Source organism: Taudactylus pleione, unplaced genomic scaffold (assembly GCF_031769625.1).
Source record: "Taudactylus pleione unplaced genomic scaffold, aTauple2 ptg000216l, whole genome shotgun sequence".
Classification (NCBI taxonomy): Eukaryota; Metazoa; Chordata; class Amphibia; order Anura; family Myobatrachidae; genus Taudactylus; species Taudactylus pleione.
Genome location: NW_028284618.1, coordinates 4,826,451 through 4,849,505, shown reverse-complemented (window position 1 = coordinate 4,849,505; position 23,055 = coordinate 4,826,451). Strand labels below are relative to the sequence as shown.

General features: G+C 44.4%; 1 protein-coding gene across 1 annotated transcript in view; it reads left to right on the top strand.

Moving 5' to 3' along the window:
* LOC148517457 (macrophage mannose receptor 1-like) overlaps positions 1-23,055 on the top strand; it is a 273,872-nt gene that overhangs the window by 61,696 nt on the left and 189,121 nt on the right. Inside the window, exons 5-9 of the mRNA XM_088478603.1 lie at positions 5,497-5,610; positions 7,135-7,278; positions 9,592-9,774; positions 11,398-11,555; positions 14,149-14,259. Of these exons, the coding sequence (XP_088334729.1) occupies positions 5,497-5,610; positions 7,135-7,278; positions 9,592-9,774; positions 11,398-11,555; positions 14,149-14,259 (710 nt within the window). The remainder of the gene's footprint in view (positions 1-5,496; positions 5,611-7,134; positions 7,279-9,591; positions 9,775-11,397; positions 11,556-14,148; positions 14,260-23,055) is intronic.

The following is a 23,055-nucleotide window of genomic DNA, read 5'->3' as shown; positions in this document are numbered from 1 at the left end:
AGCTTTTGCGAGCGGCCAGGTGATGGTCGCGATGGTCGCAACCATCGCGACTATCGGGCTTGTGATGATAGCCTTGCAGTAGGGTCTCATTCCTGCAAGCCCCAGTGAGCTTCCTGCTTTAATAGAGCAGGAAGCTAAACTACTGACATCACTCCTCCTCCAGCATATCTGTAAAACCATCCCTGGCTGTACTATATAGCTGGGGCTCATGTAACATTGTACATAAGTTAATTTCATTGCATGCCTCTCAAATGCAGCTATACACACCCTCTCCGCACGCATGGGTGCATAGGTGCTGCTTTCTCCATCTTCCTAAAATATTTTTATTTCAGAATGACCACCCTTCCACCCAGGTGTGTGCCTGCAGAGTGGACACACACACCGCAAATTTACCGGACCCACACAATCCACCACCAGTTTATAGGTAAACTAGACAACCTCACAGCACAGCAGAGCACAACTATGCATGACTGTTGTGAGAGTATGTGCTCAGTGGCATACACGACCGCACCCCTCGTGTAAAGCTCCCAATGCTCACCGCAGGACCCAGCCAATGGCCAGCCCCACCCTTGTATTCACACTGCGAGTGCGATGTGACGTCATGATGTCACATCGCCCGACTTGCCCGGCCCATTGCAAACCAATGGAGCTGAGAGGTGCAGGCAGCTTATGTCACAGTGACAGGTCTGGGTGCCCTCCTCTATGTGACGCCCTACTCGGCCGCGTACCCATCATATCTGTAAAACTAGCCCTGATTGGGGGCACAGTGTGGCATATATTGTGAATTGGGTGTACAGTGTGGCATATATTGTGAATTGGGGGCACAGTGTGGCATATAATGTGTTTTGGGGCACATTGTGGCATATACTGTATTTTGAAATGGGGTACAGTGTGGCATATATTGTAAATTGGGGGTACAGTGCGGCAAATAATGCTAATTTTCGCAGTGTGGCATATGTTGTGAATTGGGGGCACAGTGTAGCATATATTGTAAGTTTCTGTTGCCAGCTCTGCTTTCTTTGAGGTGTAGGTTATCCCTTAATTATTTCTTTATCAATAAGCAGGCAAAAGTTCTGGAATTGATTTCAAAGAGTACATTTACTAAAGTGAGAGTTTTTAGAAGTGAGATGTTGCCCATAGCAACCAATCAGATTCTACTTAACATTTAACTAGCATCTACAAGAAGATAATATCTAGAATCTGATTGGTTGCTATGGACAACATCTCCACTTATAAAAACTCTCACTTTAGTAAATTTACCCCCAAATGTGGCATTTGTATTTGGAAGCTGCTTCTTTGAACATGCGGTCAAAGGAGCTCTCAATGCAAATGAAGCAGGCCATTCTTAAGCTGTAAAAACAAAAACAAAAATAAATCCGAGAAATAGCAGGAACCTTAACAGTTGCCACCAAATCAACAGTTTGGCACATTCTGATAACAAAGAACGCACTGGTGAACTCGGCAACGCAAAAAGGCCTGGACATCCACAGATGAAAACAGTGGTGAATGATCACAGGATCTTTTCCATGGTAAAAAAAAAACCCTTCACATCATCCATCCAAATGGAGAACACTTTCCAGGAGGTAGGCATATCATTATGTCTATCATAAAGAGGTGCAAAGCATTCATAAGCCTCAAGAACAGAAAGACCAGCTTAGATTTTGCCAAAACATTGGGTCACTAGCGTTTATTGATGATGTGACAGAAGCAGCTGCATGCATTCTGAAGTGTATAGGGATATACTGTCTGCTCAGATTCAGCCACATTCCGCAAAGTTGATTGGACAGTGCTACACAGTAAAGATGGACAATGACCCAAAACATGCTGCGAAAAGCAAACTTCCCCAAAACCTGAACTTAGTCATACATCTTGTCCAGCGGAGCTTTATTAAGGTGGGCCGTGCTGTCCCAGAGCAATATCATTGTACTCCTGAAGGTCAAGGGCGCACCCATGTTGATTCTGATCAGGTGAGCACTTGTATTCAGTCTCTACCTTTCTGCTGTGTTCACATGACTGCCTCCTCCTATCCCTTGCTGCACCTGCCACTAGCACGTTATACCTTTCTGTGTGCTTACTCACCAGGGTGTATGTGCTACTTCTGATCGGCTGCCTGCACCTGTGCTGCTATCTGCTAGGTTTCTGCAAGCCGCTGCTGCTTCATCTACTCTGCAGTCCTGCACTGTGACTAGACTCCAGTCTGCACCTTTACCAGCCTGTGTTCAAGCTGCTGCTCTCATCTGGTCCCAGTCCAGTTCAAGTCTCCAGTTCTGATGCTGTTACCCCTGGTCCCAGTCTGGTTTAAGTCTCTGTGTCCACTCCAGTTCCCTTGCTGTTACTGTACCTCTAGTCCCAGTCCAGTTCAAGCCTCCGGTTCCATTCCCATTCTACTACTGTTATCTCTGCTTCCTAAGCCTTTGTGTTACATTTTGGTCCCAGCCTGCATAGTCTGAAGTCTCCTATCCTAGCACTTCAAGTGCCAAGTCTTCAGCCTACAGTGATCCTGACTTCAAAAAAATCCTCTAAGTACAACTCTCCTGCTTATTGCAGGTTCAAATTGCACTACAGATTACTTTGCTGCTCTTCAATTGTATTGCCTATACTCAGCATCATAGCTCCTGACCTAGTTTTGGGACTTTCTACTCACCATACCATTGGTACCTCTATCTATGGTGGTTGTTGCTTCTTGGAGTGTTAGATTTTGTGCTAAGTTTTTGCTTCACCATTGACTCTGGTTACTGGGGACTGGGTAATCGATCTAGAGTCCTCTCAAGGCTGTAGGCTCCAGAGACCCCTGAGTTTTCTGGATCCTTATCCCTGTATTCAGGTTAAGGGATTGAGTTCCACTGAATTGGTTCCAGGGACAGACTGAGAGCCTAACAGGTATCACCAACCTCCTTGAAGGCACCAGGCATTTACACATGGCTCTACTCCTGATTCAACAACACAATTCCACTATGACTCATCAGCTCAGTCCAAGGGTTTTGACCCTAATCTGAAAACCCTAAACATGATACAACCACTGGAGTTTTTAAGGCAAAGAAGTGGAATATTCTGAAATGACTGAGTCAATCATATGATCGAGCATGCATTTCACTTTCTGAAGACAAAACTAAAGGTAGAAAGACCCACAAACAAACAACAACTGAAGACAGCTGCGGTAAAGGCCTGGCAGTGCTAAGCAAAGGAGGAAACCTAGCATTTGGTGACACCCATGGGTTCCAGACTTCAGGCAGTCATTACCGGCGAAGGATTCTCGACAATGTATTAAAAATTAACATTTTATTTAGGATTATGTTAATTTGTCCAATTATATATGAGCCCCTGAAAATAGGAGACTGTGTATAAAAATGGTTTCAATTCCTAACATTTCACACAATATTATTGTTCAAACCCTTGCATTAAAGCTGAGAGTCTGTACTTCAATTGTATCTCTATTGTTTAATTTCAAATCCATTGTGGTGGCGTACAGGGCCAAAAATCTTTATTTTCTAAGTTATATCATAGCTTGATAATGGGTTCAGGATGCAGATGTGATAAAAGACTGTGCTTTGAGCAAATGATGAGATCATCGCTGTACTACACCTGCCGCACCAGCCAGGGAGTTTGAAAGACTCACCAGGGAGATCACTGTAATTCCAAAGCGTCTCCCTGTTATTCAGGGATAGTTGACAAGTATGCCACACAGATGATAGAGGTAAATTCAGTAGGAATCTATAAGGCACTGTAATGACAAAGAATATATATAATACATCAAGTGGTTAATTAGAACATGTACTTACTGTACATATACATGGTGATAAGAGGACATGTGTAGCGCCCCCTGTTTGCTGACCTAAGGCCTGATTCACTACAGATCGCAACTCCAATTGCAATAGCGATTATGCGCGCAGTTCAACTGCGATAGTATGCTAATCCACTGCGATCGTTATGCCGTTGCAGCACTACACAAGGACGCCCACTTTACCTTACACACATCCGTAATGTCTAGCAATACTGCGAAACCATCAGTAACATCGAGTACACTTGCACACGGTCAGACCTTACTCAGGAATTGCTAACTTCATCGCATGCCATGAGTACTCAAGCTGTGTAGGGCATCGCAGTGGACAATTTATGCACGCCCATGCAACGGCGTTCAAACGCACTGGCACACCTGCATTTCACCAACCACCCCCACCCTCCGTCACCTCCCACAAATGGCACTTTCTGTCAATCACTCTGCAATGGGTCTGCGTAGTCACTGTGATCGCAGTGGCCGGTTCGCGCATGCGCACTGCAATGCATACACATGGGCAGAATACAACAATCGGCTGATTGCGTGCGGAATCGCAGTTGCGATTGGTAGTGAATCAGGCCCTTAGTCTGGTGCATAAAAGTGTGGAGGGTCCCATGTAATTCCCCAAATTATTTTGTCAGATGCTATTCACTGATTTACTGTTCCTGATTTTTAATTTTACCAGACATCATATTACAGTGCGGGGTTATCAGAGAAGCAGATGTTACGAGATATAAAAACAAAACAAAATCATAATACTGTAATAAACACTTACTATCAACCTCCATTTTGCAGTTTTTAGAAACCAAGAAACATTTTTTGTAAAAAAACTTGAGAAAGTATCAAATATGGGAAAAGTTAAAATAAATAAATAAAAAAACACCTCAAACCAAGTAAAATAAGAAATAGAAAAACAACACACAAGGCAATTTGTAATTGACCACATTGGATTATTCTCATAATTAGTTTGCACCTGCAGGTAGCTTTCAAATCAGTGATTCCCAACCTCGGTCCTCAAGGCACACCAACAGTTCTGGTTTTAGTGATATCCAGGCTTGAGCACAGATGGTTAAATCAAAGTAACTGAGGTACTAATTAAGTCATCTGTGCTCAAGTATACCTATCCCTAAAACCTGGACAGTTAAGGCCCCCATCAGAGATGGATTGCAGCAATCGTGCAATTTGCAATCGATTGTGTATAAACTTTCCCTTTTTCAATCGATTGCAGATTGCAGAATTGCCACAATCAATTGTAAAAGGGAAAGATTTTTCTACACAATCGATTGCAAATTGCACGATTGCTGCAATCCATCTCTGATGCATGGGGGCTTTTAGTGTGCCTTGAGGACTGTGGTTGGGAACCCCTGTTTCAAATCCTATAAAAAAAAATCTACACAGTAATCTAAATTGTCAGCTTGGGAAAAATATCCAACTTGTCCTTATCTGAGCAAACGTGTGCAGTGCCTTCTCCTATACGTCCTGTATGTTGTCATTTTTCCATTATTTAACATTGTGCTGTAATGAACTTTTCCAGTTACACTCAACAATATGGGAAGAGTTTGCGGAAAACATGGAAAATTAACCTATTAAAATGAATTCGGTAGTGAAGGGACAGTGTAAAACATGTAAATCCCAATAGATTGTATAATTAAACACATGCCAAGTTCTCTGGGCTCACATTGAATATGATCCATCATATTTGTTTTGCTTTTCTTCCATAGGATTAACCAATAACTTGGCAACAGCCCTATGGGTTGGTCTCAATAGTCTGGACTATAATGCAGGCTGGCGATGGGACAATGGAAGCCCATTTCGATATCTGAATTGGGTTCCAGGTGAATATTTTTTTTGCTTTTCTTGTAACAATTTTTGCAATGTAAAAAAGAACTTATTATTGCGGTTATCTAGTCTTTCTATCAGTACATCGGTCGACTCTAGGAGCACCAATAGGGGGAGCCTGCCAAATGCTCATAGCCACGCCCCCAACCATGCCCATTTTGGTGACATGCCTCTACTTATGGGTTTGGCCAGTTATTCAAAATTCACAGATTGAGCCATTATTTGTCATTGCGTGTAAGCCGCACTGCACACGCGCAGGATTGAGTGACAGGTAGTCAGCATTTGGGGAGGTGGTTTAAAAAAACGCAGGTGTTGGACTGTTTTCTGGGGGTCCGTAAATTAGCCACTGCGTCCTCGCTCGCAGCAAGAGAGCGGTCTTCTGCGTGTTTGAAGACCCGCTATGTCTGCAACAGCTTAGACATATTCAGAAAGCTGATGGCCGCCTGATCTGTGATCGATGTTTCCGGTTATGTGCATGAGCCGCGGATGTGAGATGCTTTTAGTGGTCTCTAAGATCTGTACGGCGAGAAAGTCATTAGCATATTTTCAGAATTGAGATCCATGAGGCCCGGTGTGTGCCTAACCCGTCCTTCACTGCCGTTATTCATTGCATCGTCCCATCTGCTGTGTTTTGCACATCAGATTGAACTTTGCAATGTACAATGTGGTGCACACCGTGTAGTGTGTACACATAATCGCACAACCAAAAGATATACTGTATACTGTATTGTTCCAATCTCTGCAGACATCACCTGAACTGCCATGGTCTACTAGATGATTGCATGGTGTGTACAGGAGAAATGATTAAATGGATACAATCCTCCGACATGATACAAATATGATCTAAAGGTGCCCACACATATACCGATGTGCTCACGATACGATTTTATGGCCAATTTCCTCATAAACTTTCACGGGAGCTCCCTTGCCGTCGTGATCACGATTTGGAGTTAATAATGTCCAATCTGACTAAAGATCTATCTTGCAGCCAATGCATTGTATCCCAGATTGGCTAATCTGCCCTACAGCATGGCAGATCAGAAGATGCGATGTACGACGAGCGGGGACGCGCATCGGCATCGTGCTCATGAGTATAAACTCACGATTTGTACTTTTTTTACCCAATTCGTCGTCACGATTCGTCGAAATCGCCCAAATCGTGTAAAATGTCGCTATATGTGTGGGCACCTTTACACATCTTTGCTGCAGTCGTGCTAAAAAGCCTCTCTCGGCACGCCAGGAGCCGTGAGACTCTACTAACGCCAGGCGTTTTTTCTGAATCACTTTTTGTCGAAGATGCGTCTAAGTCGTGTACTGCTGAATAAGGCGCATCATTATTTACGTCGTATAGTGTGTACCCAGCTTAAGAGTGCTATATAATTTTATCAGTGTTGTATTGGGAAATATGCGCAGTAACAACAAAACACACTTAGGCATGAGGATCACGTCATAGAGGCCAATGTTTAATAATCTAATTTCACTTTATTTTCTATATAAAGCAAATGTGTCATTTTCCATAGGCAATCCATCAACTGAACCTGGGAAAAACTGTGTGGTACTAAACCCTGGGAAAAACGCCAAGTGGGAAAGCAGGGAGTGCGGACAAAAGTTGGGATACATTTGTAAGAAAGGCAACAGCACCTCGTCTTATATCCCTCCATCAGGTACTAAAGAAATGACTGATGACTGTATGCAGAAACATTGCTTGTTGTATTATTACTAACTTTTTATTATATAGCGTCAACATAGTGCGCAGAACGTCACAGAGATTGTTTAACCATTTACATATGATTGGCTGCTGTCCTGTGGGGATAACACTGTGCATCATGGGAATGGGTAAAATGAAAGGTGTCCTGTTTTAGCTTAAAATAATACACTATTTATAACAAGTCTCCTTTATGAGCGATGAGATCCTTACATGGCTTTTCAATTCGTATGTGCATAATTAGAAAATTCAGATGTAGCCGCTGGTATCACGGGCTGTAAGTTGCTAATGGACTTTTAATTAGCACCTAAGGCACAAAATTCAATTGTTTCACCATGGCTGAAGCTCCCATCTAAAGTAACGGGAGATATTCAATGTTTCTGCCGCTGGGGGCGAGTGCCGTGTGCACCCATCACGTACCTCAGGAGGGTGCAAGCAGAAATCTGCCCAAAGTAGGGCTTTTGGGCACCTTAACCAGCATCACGCCCAGCTTTTGGGTGGCTTAACGCTCTCTTTAGATGGGAGTAGCAGCTCTGTGCGGCTAACACCTTGCATTTTGGGTGTGACATCCGCAATAACTGATAGGTGCCCAAGGCACTCAAGCCATACATGCCTATCCTCCCGGAATTCGCGGGAGGCTCCCGGTTTTTCGGGTAACCCCCCACCACCCCTGGAAGGGTAGGCACTTCTCCTGCATTCTCTGTGCAGGGGGCCGGGCTATGCCGCAGTTCTCCATGAATTGCTTAATTTAGCCATGCCCCCTATTTAAATTAGCACCAATCGTGGTAATTTACCGTGAAGGGGCAGGTCTTAATGCCGCAACCCATCAGGCCCTGCCCCCGTCGCAACCCACCTGCCTCTCCTCGGAAGAGACAACAAAGGTAGACAAGTATGACTCAAGCCCAGAAGCACAAACAATTGAATATCTTCCGTCACTGTAGACAGGAGCTGCGGCCGCAGTAATAAAATTGAATTCCCCATATAGAATGTGAGGTAATTTCACATAAGACAAAGGCAGTGTCGGGTCCACACAGCAATCCTATATGTTACCTAGAGGACATTGCATCAGAATCAGCTTTGCCATACTTGCTCTTCAGTTATTCATAGAAAAGAGTTTACTCAGCTTTCTGTATCTCAAGGTGTTATTCAAAATGTATTGTGCCTCTTAGCTTTCATTTTTCTACTTGTACATAATATTCCTACTAGCATTTTAGGCCAAGCCCCTAAACCAGTAATGGAGAACCTCAGGCCCAGGGGCCATATAAGGCCCACAGAATCATTTGGTCAGGCCCTCTGAGCTTTGTTCTGCTAGCCTCTCCTGGCTAGCAGGGTACCTGCGGCCAGAATGTATGCAGCAGTGCCGCCTGGAGCGTCCTTAGGACTCTTCAGACTGTCACACCACTGCCCTTACAGCTCCCCCCGAGCATCCTCAGGATTCCCCAGGCATTGCTGTAATCACCGGCGATTGTGGCCCCGCCCCGTGTGACAGCACATGGAGTGGGAGTGGCCTGCACCGGTCCCGCTATTAATGTGTGTGTATATATATATATGTATATATAAAGTGTGTATATATATATATATATATATATATAAAACTATATCAAATGGCCCTCAAATGGTAGAAAAAAGGTTCCCCATCCCTGCCCTAAACCAACAGTACATATGTCATCATGACTACACCTTATTGTCTTTAACCACTCATAATCAATTCCTCAAATCAGGAGATCATGACCCATTGCAGCAGTAACCTGTGTCTATCCCACAAAAATATTGACTTTTGGGGTTATGATCGCACAGTGGCAGGGTGCAGTAAGGTCTATGGGGGATATTTATCAAAGTTTGGAGAGAGATACAGTAAAGCAGAGAGTGAGAAAGTACTAATCAATCAGCTTCCTGTGATCTTACAGGCTGTGTTTGAACAATTAAAATTTGGAGCTGATTTGTTGGTACTTTATCTCTCTCCAAACTTTGATAAATCTCCCCCTATGAATGGTATACAGCAGACTAGTACCGCCATTAGATACAGTAGCTCCTACGTTGAACTTTTTCAGAACCTCTGTCAGAGTTGGACCATATAGTTATGAGTTATGTGTATACGGGGGGGGGGGGGGGCTTGGTGCATAAGTCTTTCTAATACTTTAAGTGACTTAGCGATACCAAACTGTAAGTGGCAGCTTTGAACTGGAAACCTCAGGAGAGGATGCATACAGTATGTCCAACAGACGTAAAGTTTACATGCAATGCACAGACATGTTCTTACATTTTGTCACAGGGAGCAGTGATCCCATCTCCTGCCCGCCCTCCTGGATACCCTATTCTGGTCACTGTTATTTTCTGCATAAAGAGGAGAGGATTTGGAAGGACGCAATGTTATCATGCAGGAAGGAAGAAGGGGATCTCGTAAGTTTGCACAATATAGAAGAAGCAGGTTTTATTACCTCAGAATTTGAGTTTGGTAAGTAGCACTAAACAAGTGACTAGATATTAACATTAATGCATTAAAACGTCTTCATTCTAATACTTACCTACCATAGAGGGCAGCTAGGACAGCACTAGGCAGTATTTTGAAACCAAGAAAAGAAATGTGCTAAATTGTATTTGTGGTATATTCCATAAATAAAATGGCAGTATAAATGCCTCATATGAATACAAAACAAGACGGTTGTCCTCACTATTACAAATCTGTATATAGATATCAAAATAAGTGTATGAGTTATTAGTTCACATTTTGATCAGAACATATTAAATTGCAGCCCACATAAGTTTATGGCTTGCAGGCATGGGCATGAGAACCGCGGACGGTCAGGGGCTGTGCTTTATAGCAATAGGCTATAGCGCAGGGGAGACGGAAAGATTTTATGTTGCCGTCCCAACATAAAGTCGATCCGACGCCGCTGCTTGCAGGAATTAAGAACTAGTAGCATTGACTGGAAGCTTAAATGTTTTGATCAAAATATGAGCTAATACTTGATCCCTTAGGCTGGGTACACACTTAAAGATTTTTTGTCCAACCATCCAACTAGTTGATTGGTTGGAATGAAAATCTGGTAACGTATGGGAGTAACTGATGATCAGCAATTTGCTCCTAAATGCCAGAAAACAGATGATAATGGTCGGTCAGACAAGTTTGTTAAATGTTTGATCCAAACAATTTGTTCAAACAACAGTTTTCGTCCATTTTCTGGCATTTGGGAGCAAATTGCTGATTGTCATTTGCTTTCATACCTTACCAGATTTTCATTCCAACCAATCAACTAGTTGGATGGTTGGACAGAAAATCTTTACGTGTGTACCCAGCCTCAGATGTATAGGATGATGTTATATGAAGTGCTACCTCTATACTTTTAAAAATAAAACCTACAGTATATGGAACAGAGCAGGACAGAGGGCCTGATTCAGACCCTCTCGCGAGCGCTTAGCGCTCGTAAACGGGTCGATGGTGGCCCAGTGCGCATGCGCGAGATCCGGATAGCGACGGGCAATCCGTCGCTCCGGGTCTCGTACCAAAAGGGGCGTGCTGTCGATGTTGAGTGACAACACGCCCCCTTTGGTGGGCGGGCCGGGGGCGTGGCTGCCCAGACGGAGGCGTTCCCATGGGAACGCCTACCGTCTGGGGCCGGCCAGACTGACATCACAAGTGATGTCAGTGGGAGTGCTCTCCGCTCTGTTTGAGCCAAAAGCACTCTGGGGCTTGCGGCAACGAGACCCTACCACAAGGGTCTCGTCGCAAGCCCGATGGTCGCGATGGTCTTGACTATCGTGACCATCTTCCTGGCTGCTCGCTATAGCTGTGGGTGGTCACCCACAGCTATGCGAGCGGCCAGGAGGCCGCTCTAAATAAACAGAAGGCCGGCACTGATTCAGAGCGAGCGCTCTGTCAGAGCGTCTGGCTCTGAATCAGGCCCAGAGTTCAATAGTGCCATCTAAGGTAAGAACAGACACCTCTGTACTGTCCCTCTGTCCAAGAAATGCACTCACCAATTTAACCAGTATCATGAAGATAGCTTCACTCTCTTCACTTTAGCCTAGGTTTATCAAGATCAAAAAATAATTTAACTTTTTAAATTCTGTTTTCTAGAACAAATAGAGTATGTTTGGTTGGGATTAAATGACCTGAAGGTGCAACTATTTTTTGAATGGAGTGACGGGTCCCCAGTAACATATACAGTCTGGCAGAGAGGAGAACCATCTCACCTCGACAACAGACAAGAGGATTGTGTTGCATTTTCCACTAAGGTGGGGCACTGGCTCTTTATAAACCATTACATAATGTACTTAAAGCAGTAATCAGAAATTACTTTTTTTTTAAGTATCTGATTGTTATTAGCTATCCTCCTACAGATCATCATTTCCTTTTCAAAATCATTCTGGAGTGCAACCATAAATATGGCTGCCACAAGGTCACAACCTTCAATATGTTACTGTTTGTGATGAAGAAAGGGGAGAAGAAGGGAAGGATGTCACAGTAAAAACAGAGCTCAGAGGGGTGTTGCAAAGCCTCTCTGCTTACTATATCCTGTGATTGTGGTTCCCATGATAGTAACAAAATTCTGAGATTTGACATTATTATTATTATTATTATTATTATTATTATTATAGCAATCAGTAACAGCATTTAGAAAACACAAACCAAACTGAGAGCAGTGAATTGACAGTCCCTCCCTCTCCGAGTCCGGCCACAGGCGCCGCTCAGACAGTGTACACAGTGACAGTATCACTCACTATCACCACGCAGCCGTGGCACTGAGACAGAGACCTCTGCGGGCAGGCACAGCTGTTGAAGGGCTTGGCTGATGTAGGGCTGCGCAGTGTGACTTCTGATGGTCACATGCAGCTGCACAGCCTGTCCTGGCCAGTGCAGCAACTGAGCTCAACGCTACCCAGCTGAATACAAATGTGCGTATGTGTACTGTAATTCCGAAAATCCTGAAATCTGATGCATGATTTCCAAGATTGAAATCCAGGGGTTTTTGGGCCAAAATCCCGGGATCTATTTACTATGCCCAGGTACAAACTTAGGCCCTGATTCAGAGCCGGACGCTCTGACCAGAGCGCTCGCTCTGAATCAGGGCCCACCTCCATTAATATGGAGCGTCCTCCCGGACGCTCGTATAGCTGTGGGTCACCACCCACAGCATATACGAGCGTGCAACAAGATGGTCGCGATGGTCTTGACCATCGCGACCATCGAAACTGCGAGCAAAAGCCTGCGGTTGGGTTTTTCAACCGCAAGGCCAGGAGTGATTTTGGCTCTATCAGAGCCAAAATCACTCCCACTGACATCACTAGTGATGTCAGTGGGGCCGGCTTCAGACGGTAGGCGTTCCCTTGGGAACGCCTCTGTCTGGCAGGCACGCCCCCGGCACGCCCACCAGATGGGGCGTGCTGTCAGTCACCATCGACAGCACGCCCCCTTTGATGAGACACTTCGAGCGAAGGAAAGTCCTTCGCTCGTCGCGTCTCGCGCATGCGCACGACGGAGCTCCCTCCGTCGTGCGCATGCGCAGTGGGGACCATCGACCCACTTGCGAGCGGACAGCCGCTCGTGAGTGGGTCTGAATGAGGGCCTTAGCTCTTCAATCATTGCTTAAAAGAGTGGTAGAAAATCTAGTTTCACCCCAATCAAGAAAAGTTTGTCGGGGCAACTGGCTGGCAGGTATATGAGTCTTACAACTTTATCAGACAGTGGGCCTGATTCAGACCCGCTCGCGAGCGCAGGCCGCTCGCAAGTGGGTCGATGGTGCCCTACTGCGCATGCGCACGACGGAGGGAGCTCCGTCGTGCGCATGCGCGAGACCCGGCTAGCGACGGGCTCTCCGTCGCTCCGGGTCTCGCACCAAAGGGGGCGTGCTGTCGATGTTGATTGACAGCACACCCCCTTTGGTGGGTGTGCCGGGGGCGTTGCTGCCAGACGGAGGCGTTCCCATGGGAACGCCTACCGTCTGAAGCCGGCCCCACTGGCATCAGTAGTGATGTCAGTGGGAGTGATTTTGGCTCTGATAGAGCCAAAATCACTCCAGGGCTTGCGGCAGCGAGACCCTACCGCAGGGTCTCCGTCGCAAGCCCGATGGTCGCGATGGTCTTGACCATCGCGACCATCATCATGGACGCTCGCTATAGCTGTGGGTGGTCACCCACAGCTATGCGAGCGTCCAAGAGGCTGCTCCATTTTCATGTAGGAGGGCCCTGATTCAGAGCGAGCGCTCTGGTCAGAGCATCCAGCTCTGAATCAGGCCCTGTCTTCAATGCCTGTGCGAACTTCCAGTCCCAATTAAACATAAAAATAAAAAAATATTTAGATGTAATAATAAAAAAAGCAATCACAGTCTTATACATAATATACAACAGTAAAACCACTTTATTTGTAAAAAACTTACACACCTGCTTGTTATTGCAAATATCAAATTAGCCAATAAAAAAAATCATGTATACATGGTCAAGAGAGTTGTTGTTCAGACCAAATAACAGAATAGTGAAGAAATATGATCTACTCTAAGTGACTTTCACCGTGGAGCGATTGTTGGTGCCAGATGGGATTTGAATAACTGAGAAACATCATTAACACCAATTTAGCACCATTTAAATGCCGCAACTTAGCTGAGAATGGGTGCTGACCATTTGCAGATTTATTGCAAATAAATGTATTAAAGGTTACTTCCAGCAGTTTGTGTCATAGGAGTGGGGTCACTTGTTCACATGTCATATTGGCATTATTCATGTCTCAGTAATGACACTAGTTCCTAGTGATAGGCTGCACTCTTATACATTTTGGGTAAAGGTTCTGGCTTATACCTTGTGCTATTATAATAATATGTTCTCCCCACCACAGGATGGGCATTGGGCAGATAAGATGTGTGAGAAGAAATTTCCCTTTATGTGTAAGAGGAAGCCATTGGCAGTTGCTCATGACCAAATTCCCGTAGATGAGGGGTGTGATAAGGTACTGTACATTATTTCAATGTAATTTTTAGAGTGGTGTTTTCATATTCATGTGTTGTATAACCACAAATGTCATTTACATCATCTACTCACAAATCATGCAGTTAATTGGGTGCTCTTTAGTCTGTTTCTGCAACATGTTCCCTCCCCATTTAAGTTATTTAAGGTTCTGTTGATGTGACCTAAGGAAATTTCTGTTGTAGTGATCTAAGGAAGGTTCTGTTGTAGTGATCTAAGGAAGTTTCTGTTGTAGTGACCTAAGGAAGTTTCTGTTGTATTGATCTAAGGGAGGTTTTGTTGAAGTGATCTAAGGAAGGTTCTGTAGATGTAATCTAAGTGTCACGCTCCGGACACTTAAAACCACCTTCTCCGGTTTCTGTCCAGGTTAGCACTGAGGTCTGCTCACTCTGTGAATCTCTCCTGGATAGCACAGAGGTCTGCTCACGCTGCACATCGCTCCCGACTTGTGCTGAGGTTTGCCTGCGCTGCTCCTGCCCCATGTACCCAGTGTCCTGTCACTGAGCACATACTGTCCTATCACTGAGCACACAGTGGACCTCATTCAGAGTCGGTCGTAAGCGGCCGCTCGGTCGTACGCATCCGATGTTTCTGAACCACGCATGCGTACGTTTAGTTGTGCGCATGTGCGTACGAGACCTTGCGATCCAAAATGCTGTAGATCGTACGGCTTACGAGCAGGAAGTGGCTTCCGAGAGTTGATGGACATGAAAGGCCGTTTGTGGGTGTTGACGGGGGTGGTGGGCTAAAAATGCAGGTGTTCCTCACCGTTTTCAGGGCGTTTTAGGGGCATACATAAATTGCCTGCTACAACCGACATAGAAGGCCGGAAGTTGTAAAACGTCACTCTGCGAGCAGGTTAGAGGCTTGGCTGATCGTACAGCTTGAGGTTGGGTGTGTGCTCTCTCAAGCTCCAGAGTACAATCGATACTATCGAATGTGACTGATGTTATGTTTGATATTTCTATTTTGTGCCACACAATGCAAGCTGCTAATAATCGTTTGTTGTTGCTAATAACACTGCTAATTGCCTTGTAATTGAATCAGTTGCGTTAGCATTAGCGAATAATAAGAATAAATAAATTTCAGGGGGATGGCTTATGCTATGCGTTTTTTTGTTAATTTTTGGTGTAATTTGCACACAACACAAGCGGCCGCAACCATCAGAAGAAAATAAACATACAGCGACTGACAACGATTGACTCGATCGCTAACTGCTATCACTCGCTAGCTAGAGGAGGTGCTTTGTTCATGTATGGGCGTCACTTTGGTTGCAATCGCCCGGCCGTGCAAATGTTTTTTTTTTCTGATTCTTGATCGTTAGGCGTAAGACCGAGCGGCCGCTTACGACCAACTCTGAATGAGGTCCAGTGTCCTGTGACTCCTGTCACTGTGAAGATGTCTCTCTACAGTTCCTTGCTCACAGCGTGTCTCCCCAGCATGATGGTACACAAGCTGCATGCCAGAATTTGCTCTGAGACCAAAGTATGGGTGCAGCCACATTGGACTCTGTCACCTGACGCTCTTTATCTACTCAGAGCCTGCTTCCAGACCAGCTGATTGCAGCATCCAATCCCTGGGGATCAACCCTTATAAATTTCATTTCCTGACTGGCCCACATTGCCAGTACAATGTCGCTTCTTGCTGAAGTTACAGCTCTGTGCTGAGCTCCCAGGTACTCAGTGTCTGAACAGTCCCAGTCCGTTATATCAAGTTCCTATATCTGGTAAACAAGTCTCCAATATCATCTTGCACTCCAGTCTGGTTTTACTGCCTCCACTCATTCCAGCCGATACCTCCAATCATCAGTCCTATCCAATAACTCCAATCATCGGTCTCATTCAATACATTCAATCATCGGTCGCATTCAATCGTCGGTCTCATTCAATACCTCCAATAATCAGTCCTATCCGATACCTCCAATCATTGGTCTCATTCAATATCTCCAATCACCCTTCTCATTCAATACCTCCAATCATCAGTCTCATTCAATACTTCCAATCATCGGTCCCATCTGATACCTCCAATCATCGGTCTTATCCAATATCTCCAATCATCGATTCCTTATGTCCTCTCCAAACATCGATCCCATCTGATACTTTCATCATCGGTACCAAACATATTAAGAAATCTAATTCATCATCATCAGTCTCAAACCACTCCAGGATCTCAACTCATCGTCATTGGTCTCAAACCAATTCAGAACTTCAAAACAACTTCATCTGTGTCCAACAGATTCAGAACTCCAGTTCATCACTATCGGTCTCAAACTGTTCCAGCTCTTCAGTCAAGCATTACCGATCATTCTAGCCCTACTTAATAATCCAGCATCATCAGTCCCAACCCGATTCTGCTCATCTATACAGTATCATTACTACTTGCTGTGACATTGCATTCCTGTCCTTGCCTTCAGGCCCATCATCTTCTACAGCTCCTCTAACTCCTCACCTCATACATGAGGAAGTCTTGGCTTAAGCCTCCTAACTTCATCCACGCCTACCAAGTCTCCACTTTAGTCTCCCACACCTGTTCCGACCAACTCTAATCCTCAGGCATGACACTAAGGAAGTTTCTGTTGTAGTGCTCTAAGGAAGGTTCTGTTATAGTGAACTAATGAAGGTTTCCATTGCAGTGATCTAAGGTAGGTGTTGCAGTCATCTAAGGAAGGTTCCTTTTTAGTGATCTAAGGAAGGTTCTGTTGTAGTGATCTACAGAAAGGTTCTTTAGTAGTGATCTAAAGAAGTTTCTGTTGTTTGTAGTGATCTTAGGAAGGCTCTCTTGTAGTAACCTCAGGTAGGTGTTGTAGTGATTTAAGGAAGGTTCTGTTATAGTGATCTAAGGAAGGTTCTTTTGTATAATCTAAAGAAGGTGGTGTAGTTATGTAAGGAAGGTTCTGTTGTAGTGACCTAACAAAGCTGTTGTAGTGATCTAAGGTTATGTTGTAGTGGTCTAAGGGCCTGATTCAGACCCACTCGCGAGCGGCTGTCCGCTCGCAAGTGGGTCGATGTTCTGGACTGAGCATGCGCACGATGGAGGGAGCTCCGTCGTGCGCATGCGCCAGACGCGACGAGCGAAGGAAAGTCCTTCACTCGTTGTGTCTGATCAAAGGGGGCGTGCTGTCGATGTTGATTGACAGCACGCCCCCTTTGGTAGGCGTGCCGGGGGCGTGCCTCCCTGACGGGGGCGTTCCCACGGGAACGCCTCCCGTCAGAAGCCGGCCCACTGACATCACTAGTGATGTCAGTGGGAGTGATTTTGGCTCTGATAGAGCCAAAATCACTCCGGAGCTTGCGGTTGAAAACCTCAACCGCAGGCTCCGGCTCGCAGTTTCGATGGTCGCGATGGTCACGACCATCGCGGCCATCAAAATGCACGCTCGTATAGCCTGTGGATGGTGACCCACAGCTATACGAGCGTCCAGGAGGACGCTCCATTTTCATGGAGGCCGGCCCTCATTCAGAGCGTGCGCTCTGCTCAGAGCGTACGGCTCTGAATGAGGGCCTAAGTTATTTAAGAAAGGTTCTGTTGATGTGACCTAAAGAAGGTTCTGTTGTTTGTAGTGATCTAAGGAAGGTTATGTTGTAGTGATCTAAGGTAGGTTATGTTGCAGTGATCCAAATAATGTTTTGTTGCAGTGATCCAAAGAAGGTTGTGTTGTAGTGATCGAAGAAGGGTTCAGTTATTGGGATCTAAGGAAGGTTCTGTTTGTAGTGTTCCAAGAAAGGTTATGTTGTAGTAATCTAAAGAAGATTATGTTGAAGTGATCTAATAAAGGTTATGTCGTAGTGATCTAAGAATGGTACTGTTATTGGGATCTAAGGAAGGTTCTGTTATTGGCATCTAAGGAAGGTGTTGTTTGTAATGATCTAAGGACGGTTATATTGTAGTGGTCCAAAGTAGGATCTGTTGTAGTGATTTAAGGAAGGTTCTGTTGCAGTGACCTAAATAAGGTTTTGATGTAGTGATCTAAGGAAGGTTATGTTGTAGTGACCTAATTAAGGTTCTGATGTAGTGAATCAAGGAAAGTGTTGTTGTAAAGGTAGGTGGCTTTGTTGTTCACTAAGTAGGGTTTTGTTGTAATCATTCATGCTGAAGGGAGGCTCAGAATAATGAAACCGCAATTTATGGAACCATTCTGCCAAGTGTGACCAATGTAGCCTGGTTGTGCAGGATTAAAGGGAACAGGACAGTGAAATCAGACACATCTCCAAATTGGTAAGATTGGAGGGTACATGCGCTCCTTGGTTGTGTGTGTGTGTATTGGTGGGGAGAGGGAGGAGGGGAAAAAATGGGGGGAAGTTGGGGGGAGCAGTTGGCTGTGTGTTGTGGTGGATGTGTTGTGGTAGAACAGAATTACTGGAGGCTGGATGGATGGTGGAAGAAACAAATACATTTATTTGTATCTGTGTGTTGCCATAGAGGGTGGTAGTTGCTCAATAGAAGGCACAGTGCTCCGGGAAGATAAATGTCTCTTAGATGGTTCATGGCACAACACACTGCCCAGTTGTTGGTGATTTGGGGTGACAGGGTGTATCCACAGTGTGGGGAGTTGGGTCAACCCTTTCAGGGGGCTCCTTGACATGCAGTCCTGACTACTGCATGCTTCCCTGCTGGACCTATGGTCGACAGACTTCTGAACTGGGATGCCCTGTTGGAGGTGATCAGGAGTGCTCCCACTTTGCGGTGTCCGGCACTGGTTGTGGCTTGGGAAGACGAATGGAGATGGCAGTAGCAGGATTGCTGGACACAGCAGGTTTTCAGATAGAACTGGTCTAGTAACCAGCAGGAGCCTGGGATACACTTGTATTCAGAGGTACAGCTATAGCATAAGCTGTACACCACAGAACGTAATGAGATGTTCAGGCTCAGAATGCTATCAGGGGAGGATATATATACCCTGGGTCTGGCAGCAATTGGAAGATATGGACAGGTGGTCTGGCAGTAGTATTCTGAGTGGTGGAAGGCACAACATGCAGAGGGAGAAATCATCTCTGCAGCCCTTGAGAATCAGGACCACACCTGCGATTCCAATTAAGACTAGCAATGCTCACAGACAGAGGAGAGTCCAGGTGGCTAATCACTGTGGGAAGGAGAGCAGTCTGCACACACAGAAATGTTACAACCAGCATGATTCAGAGCAGATCTTCCAGGTGAATTACAAACACAGATCCATGGAGCAGCTGGCAGAGGTAAGTCTCAAAGCAAAGGTAAAAACTAGCCAGGGTTTTGACAAGAGGTCTGTGATCCATAGGAAGTTCAGAACATGTGACCCAAATGGAATCAGGATTGAAATAATAAGCAATCAGAAATCCCACAACCTGACAACACCTTTGAAACAGATGATCACTTTAACTCTCTCTCCCCTGTATGTGGAGAACGCCAGCAACCAGGATAGCTCCTCCAATTACCACAATGGTACTTTCACAAATGTAGTTTATCTTTATGTACTGAAATAGTCGCAGTCCTGACAGTACCCCCCTTTTTGGGTGGTCTCCGAACACCCACCAGGTTTTAAAGGGAATTTAGCATGAAAATTACGTATCAAGTTAGGAGCATGGACATCAGAGTCTTTAATCCAAGATCTCTCCTCTGGGCCATAAACCTTCCAGTCTACAAGATATTGCAATTGATTTTGATGCTTACGTGAATCCAGAATCCTATCGATCTCAAACTCCACACATCGAGAAGTTGTTATGGGAGGTACTTTAGGCAAGCTGTCATGAAATCGATTAAGAATCAATGGTCTAAGCAAGGAGACATGAAAGGAGTTAGGTGCACGCATGGTTGGAGGTAACTGTAACTTACATGCTACTGGGTTGATAATTTTGACAATACGAAAAGGCCCAATATACTGGGGAGCAAACTTCATAGTATTTACTTTAAGTCGAAGATTTCTAGTAGACAACCAAACACGATCCCCAACAGAATATTTAGGAACAGCCGAATGTTTTCTATCAGCAAAAATTTAATAATTATGAGAGGCTTTCCTAAGACACTTATGTACCTGTCTCCAAATTCCAGAAAAGTGTTGGAGAGTAGCTTTAGCTGCTGGGACATCCACTGTAGGAATTGATTGAAGCTCAGGAACTCAAGGATTCCGACCACAGTTGGTGAAAAAAGGACTTACACCAGTAGCAGATGAATAATGAAAGTTATGAACAAACTCAGCCCAAGGCAAAAAATCCATCCAATCATCTTGAGACGAGGAAATATACATTCTCAAGAAGGTCTCCAACTCCTGGTTCACTCTTTCGGTTTGTCCATTTGACTGAGGATGATATGCAGAAGAAAACTGTAATTTAATTTGCAATAATGAACATAAGGCCCTCCAAAAACGAGCAACAAACTGGACACCCCAATCGGACACTGTCTCAGAAGGAAGTCCATGAAGACGGAATATCTCTTTAATAAATACTGTATTTGTGCTAATTTGGGGGCTGATGGAATTCGAGCCAAAGGACAAAAATGGGCCATCTTGGTAAAACGATCCACCACTACCCAAATAACCGTACACCCCCTAGACTCAGGAAGATCTGTGATAAAATCCATGGAAATATGGGTCCATGGTTGGGTAGGAATGGGTAGTGGATGGAGAGGACCTACAGGAGACTGCCAGGGGGATTTATGTTGTACACACTTAGAACAAGAATGTATAAACTCTTGGACATCTTTTTTCATGGAGGGCCATCAATAAGAACGTTACAAAAATGAGTACATTTTATGAACCCCTGGATCTCCAGAGAAACAAAATTATGAGCCCAATAAAGAAGTTTACCTCGTAACTCAGGTGCCACAAATATCTTTCCAGGAGGAGGATCAGGAGAGATGGAGGTTGAAGAAAAGGCCAGAGGGTTTATTATAGAGTACCTTTGATCCTCATTTTATTCTTTCTCTTTCAACATTGAGTGAGAAAGTGCATCTGCCTTTTTATTCAATGAACCTGGACGATACCTGAGGACAAAATCAAAACGATTAAAGAAGAGTGCCCAATGAGCATGTCGTGGGTTCAAACAATGGGCAGTCTTCAAATACAACAAATTCTTATGATCTGTAAAAATAGTAATGGGATGCTTTGCGCCTTCTAATAAATATCTCCATTCCTCCAATGCTAACTTAATAGCTAACAATTCTTGGTCCCCGATGGAGTAATTAGTCTCAGCACTGGAAAACTTTCATGAAAAGAATCCACAAGACACTGCTCTCCCATCTGCAGCCACTTGGGACAAAATAGCCCCATCTCCATAAGTGGAGGCATCCACTTCCAGCATAAATGGTTTCTCAACATCAGGTTGAACTAGAATGGGGGCCGCAGAAAATGCATCTTTAAGAGTCTGGAAGGCATCCAATGCCTCTGGAGACCACACTTTGGGATTAGCCCCTTTTTTTGTTATAGCAGTAATTGGAGCCACAATCGTTGAAAACGCTTTGATAAACTTTCTGTAATAATTGGCAAAGCCTAAAAATTTTTGAATAGACCTTAATGAAGTGGGCAAAACCCAATCTTGAATAGCCTTCAACTTCTCGGGGTCCATCTGAAGTTCGGAACCAGAGATAATATACCCCAAAAAGGGTATAACCGGAACTTCAAAAACACACTTGGAGATCTTACCATAAAGCTTATTAGCTCGAAGATGACTTAATACCTCTTTGACATGGGTACGATGATCAGAAACATTCCTGGAAAAAAATCAAAATATCATCAAGATAAACAAAAACAAACTGATAAAGTATATCTCGGAAAATTTAATTCACAAACTCCTGGAACACCGCGGGAGCATTACATAAACCAAAAGGCATGACGAGGTTCTCATAATGGCCATCTTGCGTATTAAACGCAGTTTTCTACTCATCTCCTTCTTTAACTCTGATCAGGTTGTAAGCTCCCTTTAAATCAAGTTTAGTAAACAGTTGAGACCCCTTAACTCTGTCAAACAACTCTGTAATGAGAGGCAAAGGATACTTGTTTTTTACCGTGATCTCATTTAAACCTCTAAAGTCGATACATGGACAAAGGCCACCATCTTTTTTCTTTACAAAAAAGAAGTCCGCTCCAGCGGGAGATGAAGAAGGCCTGATAAACCCCTTCATAGGTTATCTTGCACATATTCCGGCATGGCTTGAGTCTCAGGAACAGAGAGAGAGTATACTCGACCTTTAGGTGGAATTTTACCAGGAATAAGTTCAATAGGACAGTCCCAGGGACGATGCGGTGGAAGTTCGTCTGCCGCCTGCTCAGAAAAGACATCAGCAAATTCATGATAACGCTGTGTTCCATCTACTTTCACTTCAGTCAATCGTACCACATGAATCAAACAATTTAATTTGCATTTAGGACTCCAAGAAAGAATTTGAGAGTTAACCATGGTAAACCAAGAACTATATCATACATAGAAATAGGTAATACCAAAAACTCTAAACTTTCTTCATGCAAAGCTCCTACCCTCAACTTCATAGACTTTGTTTGATGCGTAACATATCCATTAGAAATTTTAGTCCCATTTACTGCAGAAAGGGAAAGAGAACAAGTTAATTTGACAACAGGAATTTGCAATTTTTGAACCAGTGACAATGATATAAAGTTGCAAGGTGCTCCAGAATCTAGCAATGCAGAAAACTCTTGACATGGAGAACCAAAATCAGGAATACCCACAGAGATTAAACAATCCTTTTTGGGGAAAACTTTTGAAAACACCCCTAGTTTGACTTCCCCTCCATCAATTAGGGACGACCGTTCTGGCCTTATTGGACATTTAGCCAAAAAATGTTCTGAGGATGTACA